This window comes from Lytechinus variegatus, chromosome 10, assembly GCF_018143015.1.
Source record: "Lytechinus variegatus isolate NC3 chromosome 10, Lvar_3.0, whole genome shotgun sequence".
Lineage (NCBI taxonomy): Eukaryota > Metazoa > Echinodermata > Echinoidea > Temnopleuroida > Toxopneustidae > Lytechinus > Lytechinus variegatus.
The window spans coordinates 12,249,376-12,269,055 of record NC_054749.1 but is presented as its reverse complement, the minus strand read 5'-3'; the positions used below and the strand labels follow the sequence as shown (position 1 = coordinate 12,269,055).

The window sequence follows — 19,680 nt, the reverse complement described above, 5'->3', positions numbered from 1 at the left end:
ATCATGTCTTACACTATGCAATACAAATCAAATACATTATACTGGTAAGCAATTTTTTATTGATTTTTCTACCAGGGGTCAAGAGGCTTTCGGGCGGGACCCGGGTACTTGGGTTTTAGTCCCGGCCCTAATTGAGTTTATTATCAGTCACTATAATGATGAGGCTATTACACAGTTTCCTCATAATATTCCTCATCCATATAATAAATATATTGTGCTGTCTGTACACAGTTTGCCAAAAGCAGTAATTTTGAGGCCTAGTTCAAACTTTATACTGACCAGTAGAAAAGTAATTTTTAGATCAGTTTATTTTTGTAGAGGTACATGTAGAATGTACAAACAGTAGGTCCATTGGTATTGTGTTTTTATTCATTATTTAGCCATTAAAGGACAAGTCCACCCCAACAAAAACTTGATTTGAATAAAAAGAAAAAAAATCAACAAGCATAACACTGAAAATTTCATCAAAATCGGATGTAAAATTAGAAAGTTATGACATTTTAAAGTTTCACAAAACAGTTATATGCATATCTCGGTCAGTATGCAAATGAGGGAACTGATGACATCACTCACTCACTATTTCTTTTGTATTTTATTATATGAAATATGAAATATTTTGATTTTCTCGTCATTGTCATGTGTAATGAAGTTTCATTCCTCCCTGAACACGTGGAATTCCATTATTTTAACATTTTGTGCTTCAGGCAAGGAAGTTCTAATCATCAAATTTGTAAAAATTGAAATATTGTATAATTCAAACAATAAAAAACAAAAGAAATAGTGAGTGAGTGACATCATCGACTCTCTCATTTGGATGTAACTGGCTCGTTCATGTAACTATTTTGTTAAAAATAAGCAAAACTTTGAAATGTCATGAATTTCTTATTTTACATCAGATTTTGATGAAATTTTCAGCATTGCCCTTGTCTGATTTTTCTCTATTGATTCAATTCAACATTCTTCTGAGGTGGACTTGACCTTTAAACTTGGCTTACTTTGGTATGCATGAACATGAAAAGTACAAATGAATTATGTATGAAAGTGATTTAATCCTCGGTGTCTTTTTCTTTTCTTTTTCTTTCAGTCAAAGTACTTGAAAAGAGGCATATTTTACGGGAGGGGAAGCAGAAGTATGTTTTACAGGAGAAGGAAGTCCTGAGCAGACTAGATCATCCATTCTTTGTCAAACTATACTTCACCTTCCAAGATAATGACAAGCTGTGTATCCTTTGAATACCAAATATTGCATGAGATTCAAACAATTCAATTTACATTTTAATATCAAATTATAATAATTTAATTCATATCAAATATTCATTCAATATCTCTTTGAAGATACATGAGTGTAGTCGCAGTAAACCAAGATTAATTGTCACTGCATGTATATCATTATCGATCTAGATCCGGTACAGAACATTGTGAAATCATGAAATTTAAAAACAATCACGCCAAAGATCCCCAACACAGATATGCACACATGGGAAAGTTTATCATTGCTTCGGAAAAGACCCAACATCTGGTTGGAGTATCATGCTTACATGTACATGTACATGTATTTTGCTAATTTCTCAGAATTTACACAATTTACGAAAGTACTTTGGCATACTCTTTTTGTTGGTGGTCATTTTATTTGATTCTCATCATCCTGTATGCACTCATTATTAAATGTTTACCCCAACTAGCATTCATCTTTGAAAATAACCCCCCCCTACTAACAGGGCCTGTCATCTGGCAAATGTGTGGGACATACAGACTCAAGCAATTGGCCTATTGAAGCCTAGTGGGTGTTTCATATTAAAGCTGTTCATAAGTCACGAATGACTTATTACAGGACTGGTGATCCTTTCTTGTGCTCAATGAAATATCTCTATGTAGCTGACTTACCAGCTATTATACAGATATTGCCTACCTAGAGTTTGAATATAACATTTCCTCCCCGACGGAGTTTCATTTTTCCCAAGAGATTATATTTTGCCCGTGCGCCACGCTAAGGGAAAATATTCTCCCGATGGAAAAATATAGCTTCGGAGGGGAGTTGAAATGTTATTTATTAAAACGATAGACTACGCAATATCTGTTATATAATCTATGTGGATTCACCATCAGAGATTGCATTCATCATCTGTCTCCAACCCAAAATTTTTGCTACAGCTCCAATCCATCTACGTCTAATACATGTACATCAAGCGCGTTCTTCATGCAATGGACGCATTAACACTAACACGTACATCAAATAAACTAACTAATTACGCAACTTGTAAGCAGCGAGTGACGTCACCTTCTATAACGCCACAATTGGCAATTCAACACAGTTATATCCACTGAGGTGACATCAAAACCCAGAATATAACAAATTCGATCCTCGCAGCTATGGTCAAGTGATGGCGTACATGTATTAACCTATCACTGATTCGAATCTACGTAACCTATGTAATACAATAACATATTCCACTCGTTTGTAAGGCAATGTGAAGTTTTGCAAACAGCTTTAATAATGAAACAACCACCAGGGGCCCGTAACACAAAGCTTAGCAATGATCTTATAACATTTTTCTACGATTGATTGCATTGACTACAATGTACAATCAATCATGAAAATCAAGAATACGGTTGATTGCTAACCTTTACATTACGGGACCCAGGTCTGTCCATCAACAATTGGTAAAACATACTTGAATGATATACTTGTACATGTATGAATGTATAAGGTTGTGAATTCATTAGGTGATTTTTTTTTTTACTTTGAATTATTTATACGAATGAAACCATTAAAAATATACATAAATGAAAGTTGGAAAAGAAGATTGATGTGGATACATTGTAAATCTGAAAAACAATTAAGAGTGATAAATTGGTCTAAGATACAAATACAGAGATAATAGATACTATAGGTGTCAGGATGAGTTTTGAGCCCATTCCTTATATGCTGGTACATGTACATGTAGCTTTTGTTTATAGTTCTGGTGAATCACTATTCATAAATTATTTTTTACATCTACCGTATTAAAGGACCAATGTTTTTGACATTTTGTAATGCAATAAAAGTATTAATACACTCTTTACACATGCTGATGCGTGAAATGAGAAAACCCCAAATACGTTGAATTTCTAGGAATATAATATGCTGAGCAAGATTTATGAGGGTATTTACAAGTAGTGTGATACTCCTATTACACCATGGTGAAAAACAATAATTTAAATCTCCTATGGCGAAAATGTCCTGCAAGGGTAAAGATTGATAGTGCTATCTTATACCCTTTTCATAAACCTATCCTCCAATTAGCCGCCTAAGAGTAATGCGGATAATTCAATAAAAATTGCGTTCATAAACTCCGAAAATAAGCCGCATTATTTTTACGAGCGCCGTCCTGAAAAAGGCGGATAATCGCCATGACAACTGGACACGCCCCCTCCGATGCGGTTGTGTTGGAAAAGGGTGACCTTGTGACCGCACCATGGCAATTATCCGCATTATTTGGGAATGCGTTCATAAACTCAAAATCTTGTCCCGATGCTGCTATTATGCGGATAATAGCAGCATCAGAGTAATGCGGATAACTCTTGTCCTCCTCCAATTTTACGACCAAATTATGCTGCTATTAGCCGCCTAATTCATTTTAATGGGGTTTATGAAAGGGGTATTTGTCATGCATGATCAGCAATAAAAATTACATGTTGTACATGTATATATAATACATGTAATTAAAGAACTGTATATATGATAAAACATGATGGTACAGCATGGTTGCTTTTTCATAATTTCCAAAATGTCAAATGGTTTTTCAATGTTTACTGAGATACGGGGGGGGGGGGGGGGGGGAGATAGACTGAGGCCCATGGTCCTGGGGGAAAAAAAAGAGCCCCCCAAATTTCCCCCATTCACTGCAATGTTAAAGCTTATCAAATGTTTCAAATTTACGCAATTAGTTTTGGAAAGAAGCCCCCGAAAAAAAGGGCCTGCTGTTGTACAGCTCACTCGTCGTGCAAAGTAATAGTCATCATTGTTATCATTTTTGTCTCACCTGCGAAGCAAAGTGAGACTATAGGCGCCGCTTTTCCGACGGCGGCAGCGTCAACATCAAATCTTAACCTGAGGTTAAGTTTTTGAAATGATGTCATAACTTAGAAAGTATATGGACCTAGTTAATAAAACTTGGCCATAAGGTTAATCAAGTATTACTGAACATCCTATTAGAGTTTCATGTCACATGACCAAGGTCAAAGGTCAATTAGGGTCAATGAACTTAGACCATGTTGGAGGAATCAACATCGAAATCTTAACCTGAGGTTAAGTTTTTGAAATGTCATCATAACTTAGAAAATATATGGACCTAGTTTATGAAACTTGGACATAAGGTTTAATCAAGTATCACTGAACATCCTACATGAGTTTCATGTCACATGACCAAGGTCAAAGGTCATTTAGGGTCAATGAACTTTGGCCGAATTGGGGGTATCTGTTGAATTCCCATCATAACTTTGAAAGTTTATGGATCTGATTCATGAAACTTGGACATAATAGTAATCAAGCATCACTGAAAATTTTGTGCAAGTTTCAGGTCTCATGATTAAGGTCAAAGGTCATTTAGGGTCAGTGAACTTTGGCCGAATCAGGGGTATCTGTTGAATTACCATCATAACTTTGAAAGTTTATTGGTCTAGTTCATTAAACTTGGACATTAGAGTAATCAAGTATCACTAAACATCCTGTGCGCATTTCAGGTCACATGACCAAGGTCAAAGGTCAATGAACTTTGGCCGAATTGGGTGTATCTGTTGAATTACCATCATAACTTTGAAAGTTTATGGATCTGATTCATGAAACTTGTACATAAGAGTAATCAAGTATCACTGAACATCCTGTTCGAGTTTCAGGTCACATGATCAAGGTCAAAGGTCATGTAAGGTCAATGAACTTTGGCCATGTTGGGGTTTTTTGTTGAATAACCATCATATCTCTGTAAGTTTATTGGTCTAGTTCATAAAAAGTGGACATAAGAGTAACCATGTATCACTGAACATCTTGTGCGAGTTAGAGTAGTATTCAAAGTCAGCACTGCTGCTATATTGAAACGCGTGATGCAGGTGAGACGGCCAGAGGCATTCCACTTGTTACTATTATCATACCGGTAATTATAATTTTATCATTATTGAGCTAGATACATGTACTATAAAAATGTAAGAAAAAACCCAAGAAGTATAAAAACACCCTCTTTTTCTTGATTTTTTTAAGGGGGGGGGTTGATTGGGTAATTTTCTGGTTAACTATGATTTTTATTTTCCTTTAAGGCCTGGTCCCACTGGCCGACAGACACAAAACATATTCATAACGGATACAGCAGATAAGCAAAATTTTGGGGCGGCTCCATCTGCTTTCATCCGCTCCAGACAATGGACAAAATGGGCGAACAATGAAATCACAGTGGATGGATGCTCGATGGATGTAGAGAGTATGAAACATGTATGCAAAGAATACACAACAGATAACGTTTTCCAACAGATGGCAAGATTCTTTTCCATTTTACATCCACTCTATCCGTATTTGTGCAGTGGGACTTGGCCTTTACATTTCGGGATACCATCATAAAAATTAATGAGATGTAATTATGTGGAGTACATGCATGTACATACACGAAAACGATCATTTTTTTTTCCTGAACGATGACTCTTAGACTTTGGTCTGAGTTTAGCGAAACGTGGTGAGCTCTTACCGTACATCAAGAAACTTGGTTCGTTTGACGAGAGTTCATCAAGGTTCTACACTTCAGAAATCATATTAGCTCTTGAATACCTTCACAGTATGGGAATCATACATAGGTAAGCAAATGAATCACTTTCACTTTAATCCTCTTTTTAATCTTTTGCCCCGAGGGGGGGGCACTCGACCAAAAAAGTGGTGGGGGTGTGCCGCGGGCGAGACAAAAAATGTGGGCCTTGGAGCGGGCTTATTGTAAAATGGAGGGTCCTCGGAACGGGCTTCGGAACGACAAATGTTTGTGAAAACGGGGGTCCTTGGAACGGATCGCCAGCGTGTGAGTGCGTATGCATCCCTATGGAACGGTCATGTGTGCATGATGCAGCTAGCGCGGCCTCCGCCGGGGAGCTCTGCGGCGGCTTTTCACCAAAATTGCGGCTCATTCAATGCGATCGGAGCAGCGTAACGAAAAATATGCGAAGCTTTGGAGCGGATTTCTCTCTTTTTTCTCGATAAGAAGAAAATGCTATGCCTTGGAGCGGCTTTCTTTGTTCTTTTTCTCAACAAGGCAAAAATGCTATGCCTTGGAACGGAAATTTGAGTGTGAAAATGGGGGTCCCCTCCGCGGCACATACCCACTATGCATTATATACTGAGTGCCCCCCCCCCCCCCCGGGTCTTTTGCCCACCTTATAGGGGGGGAGGTGCATAATGTACATGTACACTATGTTTTCTGTTTATTTTGTTTTCATTCTTACTATCATTTTATGATATACATGTACACTGTAGGAGCGACAGTGGTCTGATTAGTTTTGGAGTCAGGAGGTCATATCTCACAATGGTTATACCTGAAAAAAATCTCATTCTCCTGATAACTGAAGAACCACTTTAGGGACCATTCCATCGTGTTGGCGCAAGAATGCCATAAACACCACATTTTGGCGCATCGCATGTGTTTAAAGTGCCCCTAGAAGCATGCTTAAGGGCCTTTCTGCACCGATGCATTGCTAAAAATGTTTTGCTATTATTGGGCATTCTTGCACTGACACAACCAACTTCAACTTTTATAGCGAAGATGAGCGGAGTCAAAGGTCAAATGCTTGAAGGTCACAGAGGTCATCATTTCCAAATTTCAGAAGTTACTTGTTGGTGTTTAGTGAGTAATTGTATTACTGACCGGCCTTGTATTACTGAAAGCGCACATCATACGCATCAGAAATAATTTCATATGCTCAAAATTTTGCAACATATGCTTCCAAAGAGAACTTGCATCGAAAGATGATGAAAATTGGTCAAAAACACATTTTCAAAGTCTTAATATTCTAAAAATAATAAAATATGGTAAAAATAGCTCATCAGTAAATTTGTTGTTTTCTCAACTTTTCCCATAGAAAACACACGTTCGGTAATACAATACCCTTTTCAAGTGACCAAAATATTTCACATGCGAAGAGGGTCCGACTGGAAGCTAATATCGTAAAAAAGGAAAAACGATTTCGGCAAAAATCTACATACTTATATTTTGTAGGTAATTGTGTATTTATGGTAAAAGTTTGGTGAATTTGAATTCATGGAAAGTGTTCGGTAATACGATCCACTACCATACATGTATTTGATCTGGCAATGACAATAAATTGTGACTGCATGCTGGCTTTGCAAATCTACCTAGTTTCTATAAACTTGATTTTCACACATGAAAAATCCTGGGAGGTGGCCCTTACCCCCCCTGTAGCATCCCCCTTGTATAATTGTACATGTACAGTCTGAAGCACATTAAATATCTGTGTTAAAGGGGTACTCCAGGCTGAAAATGATATGATTTTTATTAGAGGATTAAAGAAAAATCAGATAAACAAAATTCGAAATTTTTCATCAAATCGGACAAGGAATAACAAGGTTACATGTATGACATTTTAAAGCTTTGATTATTTCAGGAAAAAAAAGTTCTATGCTTGTACTATTATCAATATGCAATGAGCAAGCTGATCATGTCACATCCCATCATTATTATTTTGTATTTTATTATATGAAATCATGTTTATTCAAATTTTGTTCACCAAAAATGAAAATAATTGGGTTGATAACTGTTTTTAATATCACACAAGGTATTTATTGCTGCAACATACATCTTTGTTGCATGGGAAGCACATCATACAAACAGGCATGAAAAACATAAAATAATTATGATTTCATGTAAAAACAAATGAAAAATGAAAGTGGAGACATGACATCACCAGCCTACCAAATCAATATTCATGATGGCATGCATACAACTGTTTTCACATAGATATTACAAGTAAACTTTAAAATTCAATAGCAACATTATCATCAGATTTTGATAAATTTTCAGCATTTTTCCCTGTGAATAATGTATTCAGCCCAGAGTACCCCTTTATTAACAGACTCTTTCACTTGCTCAGTGGGTTCTACATGTATGTGATCTTTGAAGCTACCTTACATGATGAGTGAATGACAATGCTGCACTCAGCATGCTAACTTCATCCAGCAGGGATAGGTGGGAGATTCCCAATGGGTGATTAACCCTGCGTGGTGTTACTATTTACATGTAATTTAATTTATGTTGAAAAGCAGCCATCAAGTGATATTTGGTAATCATTGCGTACCACTATAACTTTGCCATGTAAATATATCAAATGACAACTGCGTAGCCAGGATTTGATTTAGGAGGGGCGGTAAGTGCACGCAAAGCGTGCCATCACTTTAATTACGAAGCACGCTCCCGGGGGGGGAGGAAGGGTGCAGATTCCTCCTCCCTCGCTGAGCGCAAAGTTTTCGGTGTCTCATCAAATTTAAATCAAAAGGAGAGGTCTCTAGTACCCTTATTAGCTCAAATTTAATTGACTTGCTGTGATTTAAAGAAAAATTGGTTTCGAAAGGAATTATGTGCATCCAACATTAGAAATAATACCTTTCCACAAGAAGTGCTGATCAAAGCTAAAAAATTTTATTGAAAAAAAATGAGAACAGAATCGGTAAAAAATGCCAACTTTGGTACATGTTTGATAGCAAAAAAAAATGATTTAGCCACATTACTTGTCTTTAGCTCACAAAAGAGAGTAGAAGACGGATGTGCAAATTGTGCAGGGAGGAGATATTCCTTTCCGCAAATAGCGCTGAAACTGAAATTTTAGAAATTCTCAGAAACATTACAAGGAGAGGGATTTTTCTTTCCCCATGCATGCAAAGCATGAAAACTTCTAGCTGTGATGTATTTTGAAGTTTAAAAAAAAAGAGAGAGAAGAGTATGTGCCATTCCGCTCATATTTTAAAGCGCTTCCTTTTGCACGAGTATTCAACATTTCAAATTTACAGGATAGGAGATTAATGTGCAGCAATATGGAATAATAATTTCATCTTATAAATATGCTTATGCATATAGCGAAGCACAAATGTTATGCCTGCACTTAGAGCAGATACTTTCCAAAAATTGCCTGCTGAAAATGAAGAAATAGCATACAGGACGGGGTGGTAGTGTTTACTCACTCTGACCAGAAGAGTGGAAATCTTGTGTCAATGTAATTTTAAAAATATACTTTTCATACTTTACACCAAAGTGTTTTTTTTTATAATTTCTGGCAGAAATGCACAAGTTTCATAGCCGGGGAGGGGAAAAAATAGAGTAGAAAAAAATCATTAATATTGGGAAACGCAATTTCTATATTATTCTTGTGCAGAACGCGGAAGCAAAAGTTTGTATGAGGAGAGAAGAATGTCTCGTTTAGGTTTTTATTCTTTTGACAAAAATAAGAAGAAAAAAAATGGAAAAACAAAGTTATGCCCTCCTTTTCTTTTCTCACTTCGCTTCCTTTTCTCCCTTTTCCTCTCCTTTTTTTTTTGGGGGGGGACGTTTTTTGGGTGCAACTGCCCCCAATGCCCCCTCCCCCTGGTTATAAATGCGCCTGTCAAATGATAGCGTATTGATAGTGAATGAAATGGATCAAATGAATTACTTGTACAAGTACTTTTTTCAAGTATAGTCTATCTGTATGTCTGTGACACTAAGAATGTGCTCTGGCTTTACAGGGGGTTCATTTTGTAAGGTTATGTTATTTGAAATATGCAGATTTTCTGAATGTATACATGTACATGTATAGGAAAAATCAATTGCAGTTCTTTTCTGATACAGTGTAGCTTGGTATTAACTTCAGACCTTACTAATACTTCCATAGACTTGTGTTCATAATTCAGCTTACATGTGTGTATGTACTGAAGCAGTACAAGTATGAAATAACAGGTACAGGTGCGAAAAAATGTACTTCTTTATCCCACTTCAAGCCACCTTTGTTTTTCAAGATGCATGTATAATCCTACATGTACATGTATGTGTGGAGAGTGAGCTGCATAAGGAATTGAACAAGGATAAATGTTTAATAGCAGAAAGACGAATGATGTAAATAGTATTAGTAATGGATATTATTTCAAAGCAGGTGTTAAAAAGGAGTTTTTATAGCCATTCTATTTTCGACTGCAGCTTAACGATGCATGTAGTGTACATGTAATCATCACTATATAAAAAGTAGGATGTTGCATGAAAACATCCAGTATATCAAGGACTGAGGTGATTTGGGCATCATTTAAGTAGTTTGTTTGTTGCAACAGGAGTGGAAATTAAAAAGCCAACAGGCACATGTACACAAAAAATGTGTGCATATCCACGATAGCCCCATCTCACATAATGATCGAGCGATAAAAATTGAGAACAGGATTATGTCGTACATTAGAACCACCCCCCCCCCCCCCCCGGTTCCTCCCCTCTCTTCCTCTGTCTGCCTGTTTCCTGGGTACACACTTAGGTGTATCCGCAATTGAACAGTGATTGTTTTAAAAGGGAGGGGGAGGGTGTGGGGTGGGTGGGGGTTGGAATGGGGCAAGGCCCAACCAATTGGAGATACAAGACCCGGGGGGGGGGGGGGGGCACTTCCATTGACGAGTGGATACCATGCGCGACTATGGGGTCTCAAAAAGCACCCTAAACAAGTATTTTCCATTTTCTGAAAATGCACCCCTTAAACAAGTGTCACATTGGCGTGTTAAACCCTACCCTTAACAAGTATTGGAAACAAAACGATAACCTTGGCACGTATTCTCTGAATTGAACCCTAAAATAACTACAGCAATATATTTTAATTTTTATATGTCACAGACTTTGGTCGTCAATTTTACCTTTATGGGGGTTTAGTACACCCCCACACCTGGCGCTACGGACTCTGAACACGTAGTGTTGACTGTTCATCCTTTGTAAAATATTTTAGTCTTTTTTATACCCAGGAAAATTTGACCCTAAACACTTAGCTTTCCTAGCGAAATTTTCCCCTTTTTCATTATTTTAGTGTTTTTGACACCCTTATGACATGTACGTACATAACGTGTCCTATCTTGAAAAAGACATCCTTTTTACGTGTTTTTTTGGTCGCGCATGGTATCCACTCGTCAATTCAAGTGCCCCCTTCCCCATGCAAGAGGAATAGTCTGCAAGCTCAGACTGATATTTGACACTTTAATGAATTATACCATGTCTTTAATATGATCTCTAGAGTATCAAAAATTCATACTACTGTACATGTAGATGCCAAACTCTGCGGCCCGAATTCACAAAGGAGGTTTTGAAAACCCACGGTTGAATCCATGGTTTATGCAGATTTCCTGTATAAATTACGCTTATTCGACTGCGTATATTTAAGAATGTCCAATGCTGATGCGCGCTTTTGTCACATTGCATTAAATTGACGCCTGTTACCGTGGTTATCCACACTATTTTATTCATGAGTCCACTGTTTTTATTCATGAGTCAATTCTTCAAACAGTGGACTCCTGAATGAAATAGCGTATCTAACCATGGTAACAGGCGTCAATTAGGCGCACTGTGACAAAAGCTCGCATCATTATTGGACATGTTTTATTCACGCGCCCAATACACGCTAAATAAAGCGTAATTTATGCAGTAAATCTGCATAAACCATGGACTCAACCGTGGGTTTTCAAAACCACCTTTGTGAATTCGGGCCTGCATTATGCACTATGCTAATTGTGAAAAGCAAGGGTCTGTTCCTGCAGACTAATCTAACTGTATCTACATGTAAAACATCCATTAAAACCAATAATCCCACTCTCTACATTTTTTCCTGGTTTGCTATGTCGATCACAGTGGTATTTATTTCTCACTTCCAAACTTCCTCTTTTTAGTTTTATTGCACAGGTTGTTTTGTCTCAGTTTTCAATTCCATGTTTTTATTTCCATCTTCCTATTCATCTTCTCTACACATCCTGGTTATGTTTGTTTGTTTTTCTCTATTCCCTCTAATAATAAAATCATCACCTGCTTCGGATTTTTCTTTTCTAATAGAGAATTTTGTCATCTTTTTATTAAAGTTTTCTGTTTCCTCCACCAATTTCTGTGTTTTTAGAAGCTTTTCTGTCTTCATTGGTGTCATTCCGGGTATTCCCTCGCTATTTAACCCTGTTTTGAAACCTGTTTTTATCCACAGTTCTTTACTAAATATCCATTTTCCACATTCTCTAACTGCCTACCCTCCTTTAACCCTAAAAGGACTAGGCTATTTGAGATGTATTGATGACAGGGGAGGGGGGCATGATGGCCCCCCTTTTGATCTTGGCCACCGTTCGCGCGATCGCGCCGAAATTTGGCACGCACATTCTTTACCGCATAAACTACAAGCCAGTATAAAAAAAATTCTGAAAATAATTATTATTTGCATATTTAACACCCAATTTCACTTCAAATTTTCTCTTTTTTTCCAGATGTCATCTTTGTAATCTACATGTAATTTGAAAGTTTTTATGAAGAAAAATTGCAAAAGCCAATTTTTTTCCTTTTTTTTTATATGTATTTCTTTGTTTTTGGTCATGTGTCATGAGCTCGCCCCCCACCAAAAGGGTGGTGCTGTTACACACTTTGGCTTTGTGCTATAGTAATTCTTAATTATTTTCAAAACCATAGAGGCTATTTCAACAAATTTAGTATCATTTTAAAGCTGAATTAATAAGGCAATAGCCTGGAAAGTTTCATTGCTGTAGCCTTTATAGAACTTGAGTTATATTTCTCAAAAGTCAGGACACCAGAGGTGATGAGGGGTGGTGCCGGAAGCGGCTCCGCCTGTACAAAGTCAATGGGAAAACGCAATTTTTGGGAAAACATCAATATTTTTGTCAAAACTTGGCCTAAACCTACAAACGTGGTATCAAATTAAACCTAACATACTCTACTTTACTGTCTAATGATTGAAAAATAGGTTTGGCCATGTCATAGACCTGTGTGATAAGGTTGAAACATAAAAATCTGATAAATTTGCAATGTCTTAATTTTGACATTACTTCCAGATTGACACATATTTGAATGACAGTTATTGTTAGCACTAAACTTGCATCAATTACAAAAAAAAAACTTCCTACAATTCTGAGGGGATGAAAATACTGCTCAGTATTAAGGCAAATCATCCAAATTATTAACTGACAAAGGTCAATGACCTTCAAACATCCAGAAAATGTGTTACGAATTTTAGAAGGTTTAGCATTATTTTCTTAAAAGCACCAAGTTTGTACATCTTCACTGATGTCTTATTACACATTCATGTATACATATTTCACTAAATTCACACACTGACATTGAACAATAAGTGTCTGCGTGAAATGGTCAAATGGACATAACCTACCTCAAATGCTATCATACCAAAGGACTGCATACTATATTTTGGCTTTGAACTCATCAAAACCCACCATGGCTTTAAACTATCAAACACAGACTATGTGGATATAATGTGTGCAATTGCACTTTAGAAACTTCTTTCATGAAGCTGCAGTAGTCATATAAATTTATGTATGTTTGTACATACAGCATCTGCAAACTTGTTTCAGTCTTTACTCCTGAACCTATAGACATTGTCTCTTGCATGTCATCATCACTTGGCAGATCATTGTAATAAGAGCCTCGATAAGAACATTGTGTAACTTAAATTTCAATTGTTACTTTTCCTTTGAATTGTTTATGTACCTACATGTACCATCAATTCCTTTTAAAATGTTAATAGCTTATAAATTCTGATGTACAAGGGAAAGAAAACCCAACAAATATTGGTATTGCAAGAATTATAACATCTGATATATAGTATACAATTCCTGAAACGCATGATTTTTGGGGGGCTAAAGTCGGGTCAATTTTCAGATCATTAATTGAACATGAACCCTACACAATTATATATTGTTAGAAAGGTCTGAATGTGTTCTGTCATAATATAGCATTATTTTTGTCATAGGGGGACTACACAAAATTTTATGACAAAAACCATGAGATTTAAAAAAATATCAGAATTTCCCTATTCAAATCCATGTAAAACTGTTGCCTTACACCTTATGCTATTTTTGAGTGCAGATTTGGATTCCTTATGCAATTTCCTTTCAGAAAATGTATACTTTTGCTAATCATAGGGTGTATACTTTGTCAGATAAATGTTTTTAAAGTTGAAAGTGCGTCGCGAAAGCAAAAATCACCATGTAACACAAAAGGGGGCGACCTCATGATGCATGACCTTTTAGAATTTCTTGTGTATTTATTTGTTTTTTCATCTTTTGTTTTTTATTACTGTTTTTCAATGGAAATGATTACAGACCATTTAACAACGAAATTAAACCCTAAATTAATTAAGCAGACCAATAAGAACAAAAAAATAATCACCCTTTTATGAATTTCATCTCCCATAGACTTTGTACACAAAGTATAAACATGTGCTATTTTCATCATGACATTGTCTCGTAAAAACCCACGTGGCGTACATAAAATTTTGTGGCACTATTAAATTGCATTTCGTAAGTGTCGTTGAGGGGGGGGCATCATGCCCCCCTCCCCCCGTCCGTTTAGGGTTAATGTACATGTACAAAGACATACATGATTGATGTACATATTAACATTTACACATTGATCACACCTTTCTTGCCTATATGTGTTGAAATTAATTCAGTTTCAGTTTAGATTCAGTTTATTTATTCAACCAATCATAAAAACAAAGAAAAATACAATGTAAAACAATTAAATGAAAGGTTTGGACCCCTATAAGAAACAGTGCTTGTGAATTGGGGCCCAACATATATACAACACATTAAAATTAATACAATACAATACATAATATACGAAAGGGCGGGGGGGAAGAAAAAAAAGATAAACAAATTGGCTGGCCATCATTCAACACTCTCACACACACACGCCGAACACACCATACAAACACACATCCTAATCATCTGAAAGCAGATCATGCAGAAAGAAAAGTGAGAAAGTGAGATAGAGAAAGATAGATAGAAGGAGAAAAGGAAAAGAAAGAGAGAGAGAGGGAGGGAGGAGAGAGAGAGAGGATAAGAAGAGAAAAAGGAGATGGTTAAAAAGAATGCAATACATCAACAATGGGTTAAGTCTCAGAAAAAAATCGCTTTTACATAATTCCCTAAACCTTGACAAAGTGGTACTAGACCTGATATCATCTAAACCATTCCATTTGCTTAGTCCTACATACAAAAATGAATTCAATGTTTTGGTGGTGCATACACACGTGGTTTGTGTAATAAAAATCTTTGCCTAGTATTATAAGAATGGATGAGAGAATTATTTACAAACATATTTTTAAAGATTTGAGGAACATTACCAATATGAAAATTAAACATAAATATGAGTGTGTTTAGTGTTACAAGCCCCTGAACTGGAAGAATCTTCAATTGTACAAATAAAGGATTACTGTCATTCTAACTTCTTCTTCTATCCCTGCCCCTCCCCGGTTTGGAGCTGCTTTTAATCAACCAAAGTATTAAAACTTTTATCACACAATAAATCTTATTTTGCAGCCATGGGGATTTCTACTTTATCTGCTTCTTCATGGAAACATCCTCCTGATAGTTTCATGTAAAAGTTCTGTCAAAAGGGGATTTCAGACCGCCTCGAAGTTTGTCAGTTCCAGGTATTCTCTGATCAGAAATTTACCCCGATCAGAAAATACCAGGTATTTTGGGAATGTGAAAGCAAACTACGTGCAATTTCCCCGAAAGAAAATACCCGCTATAAAGTAGGTACTTGGCGAAATTACAAGAACTTTCGCGGGGATTTTTCCAAGGTCGCAGGTATTTTGGCAATGTGAAAGCAATTTACAGGAACTTTTAGCCAGCGTGTCATTGGGCGCGGGCGCCGTGGGTGACTGCTGGGCTAGTGATTTTGAATCTCGCACCTTGCCTGTTTATCAGACCATACTGCGCATGCTTGTACATGTAACTTCAAGAACTTATCCCGAAGGGTATGTTTCGGGGCGGTTTGAATGCAGGAATAATTAATGGGTATTTTTTACCCTAAAAAAGTTCTCATAAATTAACGGGGATTCTTATGATCGAGGCGGTTTGAAACCACCTAAAGTGTCAGTGACTCTCACTGGCTAATTTGTGCTCGACCAATTGAATTCGCACTAGCTATTAACATCAGTTGGTGAAAAATCATTGACAAAACTTCACGAATAGCTCCTTATTATCATAATCATTGTCATTACTTCTAGTTCATTTTTAAACACAGATGTTAAGTTCAAAGACCAGCAATTAATAGGTATGTGTGTTTTAATACCTTGTTTTCTTCCAATGTGTTGCCAACAGAGACCTGAAACCAGAAAATATTCTTCTCAATGAGAAGATGCACATACAAATCACAGACTTTGGAACAGCCAAGATTATAGGGACAGATGATAAGAAGGATGGGTCATGTAAGTTATTTTGTGTTTCATTCTTGATATACATGTATATGACACTGTTTGGCAGGCCTCTACAATTTTTTTTTCATCACTTGCCCTGTAGGCAAGTAATGAAAAAAATTACTCAGTTTCCACCGTTTTTGACTGGTTTGACATTATATGAGAGATAGTTGTGAATTATCCAATGGATATTGAAATTTACTGACATCTAATTACTTAATTTACAACCACATGCCCAGTTGGGCAATTGACTTCGAGAAATGCTTGCCCGCATGTCACTTTCACTTGCCCCGGGCAAGCAGGTTTGTCGCGCCCTGATTTGGTATTCCCTGGCAGATATTTCATGAAGCAATTTTTGTATTAAAGTTTCTATTGATTTTACATACTACTCATGTTCCAAGCATCCATTGTGACAATATGAAGATGAACCCCCCCCCCCCACGTTTGGAAGTTGGAAGTTAGCATGGTGGAAAAGTGAAGGGTCAGGGAGGGGGAGGGTATTCTTCACCCTTTTATAGTTAATCCTGACACATCAGGCCTACAATCGGGTATCGATGAGTAAAAGTGGAATATGATATTACTTTGTTATGATTACTTTTTTTAGAAACTTTGTGCATTAATTTCATTTTTACTTTTAAAAGTCTTTACAGTGCCAAAATGTTCTTCAGAAATCAATAATTTATAAAATATTGAATGAAATGTAAATAAATAAAGTGCCCATATATAATTTCTAAGATAATTGTTTGTGATAGCCAATGGTATATCCAGGCATGGTGCACTGCGAGGGCCGCATAGCCCCCTGTATATTTTGAAAATTGGCCATTGAACATTAGGGGTGTTTCGATAACGTCTTTATCGCCAGTCTTGTCGATAATCGCTTGTTTTTTGCCACTTACCAATATCGATAACCTTTCTCTCATTGTTGATAATACCCGTACGAAGACTTACTAGCCACAAAACACGATCTTACCCCCACTGCACTACAATCATGACAATCCAAACATCGTGAGCACACATCAACATGTGCATGTACATGTAGCTAAATCTATGAAATTCTTATTGATCCCCCCTCCTCCCATCTCAAAATCCTGGATCCTCCACTGGTCTTTGCATAAGACTATTTCTTTGATTGGAAAGGCATTGAGAAAACTGATATGCCACCTTAATCTAGCTTACCGGTATTTCATTAGGAGTGGGATGTTGGATTTACATCTAAACATAAAATGAAGTCCAAGACTCCAAGTAGAATGAGGAAAGCTAAATGAGGAATTAAGTCCCAACTATCAAAATAGAAACATACCTGATTCTCTTGATCGTATCCTCTATTACATGTGTATAATTTCCTGTTGATCGTTTTATCTGTTTTTGTTATGGATTTTTGGATTGTGTTTGATTGAGCCAGATATTATTTTATCAATAACATTTAATGTTTTCTTTTTGCAGCTCGTGCAAATTCATTTGTTGGTACTGCTCAGTATGTGTCCCCGGAGCTACTCACTGAAAAATCTGCAACAAAAAGGTAATTGTTTCAAGATCTTGTTCATAGTGTACATGTAAGTTAGAACATTTTTTTACATGTACACTTGCATCAGTCTTGTCCATTTTTTCTCAGGTGGAGAGAGAGAGAGAAAAAAAAGGAGAAAGAGGGGGGGGGGGGGGAAGGGAGGAAGAAAAACCTTTTAGTGTCATTTATTCAATGTTATTAAATTACATGTTGATATTATTCATTTGATAAATTAAATTTATAATTGAAAGTCTTTAAATTTCTTTTAAAAAATGCAACTTTTGGTAATTTGTCTACACAAGTTTGGCTATAGATATTATTGACTTTCTGTAACCATGTTTCTATACCATCCTCTATTTAGCTCGGACCTCTGGGCTCTTGGCTGCATAGTGTACCAACTACAAGCAGGGCTACCTCCATTTAGAGCAAGGTAATAAACTTTCTACTTTTATTTTCACTTCTCCACTTGAAGGTTATAAAATCAGTGATCATGTATGGTCAAAACTATTATATATTTCTCTGCTCAAGGTAGCAAAATAACATTTTTTTTTTACAGTTTTGTTTTTATGTTCTTGTTCTCTTTAAAAAAAAAAAATTATTTTTATTGAATGAAAATATAATTCATATTTATACTAAAGCACCCGTTATGAAGAATAATGTTTAAAATCTGAATAATAACTTTATGTTTTTCAATATTTTTTTTCTCTGAACATTCTTGATGATCTAATAATACTGTAATGTACAGTGATGAATGTTCTGTTTTTTACAAACCTACATGTACGCATATACATTTATGTACATGTAAATTGCAGGAAATTGTTGCTATTGTTGATAGGCCTCATATCGACATTGATGTCCACATACGAAGGGCAAAGGGGCACTCGTTAACACATAAAATGGGTCCTCAGAGTAAAACGGGCACTGAACACGTTCGTGAGGAATACTTTATTTGGGTAAAAAGGGCACTGATAGAGAAAGGCCACCTATAAGAAGACAAATGGACACTTGCTAATTAAATGGGTCCTTCTATTATGAAAGGGGCACAGAACATGTTTTTGAGGGGCGCTTTTCTTGGGTAAAAAGGGGCACTGATATGAGAAAGGTCACTTGGTATTAACACCTACATGTAAAAACGGGTCCTTCTCGGGTGAAAGGGATACAGTACATGTGCATGTTTGTGAGGGGCATTTTTCTTGCAGAAAAGGGCATCTTTTCATTGCTTCAAAAAGTGGGGCACTGTGCCCCTCCCCCTGGATCACCGCCCCTACATGACAAAAAAAGGCAAGCATACATGTATTATAAAATGTACATGTAAAGGATATTCATTTCCCACATTATCTCTTAGTATATTCCTAGCTGTCAGTAAAAAAAAGGATGCAAACCAGTCTGTTTAGACTTGATACTTCGAGAGGTTTATTAGAAAGTTACTAGAGCAAGTTAAGTTTCCATGCCATGATTGTTTTTGTCCACGGATGAAATTCAAGTAGTTTTCCTGGAAACCGATCCCATGCATAAAGTTTTAAACATCAGGAAATATATTTTGTCTGGAATAAAAGAAAAATGCTGGTATATTAGTGTAATTCTTGCTGCTTGTTGACAGGGAAATATAGTGCAATGCCTACTATATGATATTAAAAAAAGTGGAAAATTTATTCTATACATGTTTGTCACGAAGGCACTGTATGTAGTATCACTGCCTTGACACAGTTTAATATTGTCAGGGCTCGAATGAA

At 36.5% G+C, this 19,680-nt stretch overlaps 1 protein-coding gene across 1 annotated transcript in view; it reads left to right on the top strand.

The window, feature by feature from the left end:
* LOC121423096 (3-phosphoinositide-dependent protein kinase 1-like) overlaps positions 1–19,680 on the top strand; it is a 49,520-nt gene that overhangs the window by 13,533 nt on the left and 16,307 nt on the right. The window contains exons 4-8 of the mRNA XM_041618385.1: positions 1,085–1,222; positions 5,673–5,817; positions 16,349–16,455; positions 17,887–17,962; positions 18,309–18,377. Of these exons, the coding sequence (XP_041474319.1) occupies positions 1,085–1,222; positions 5,673–5,817; positions 16,349–16,455; positions 17,887–17,962; positions 18,309–18,377 (535 nt within the window). The remainder of the gene's footprint in view (positions 1–1,084; positions 1,223–5,672; positions 5,818–16,348; positions 16,456–17,886; positions 17,963–18,308; positions 18,378–19,680) is intronic.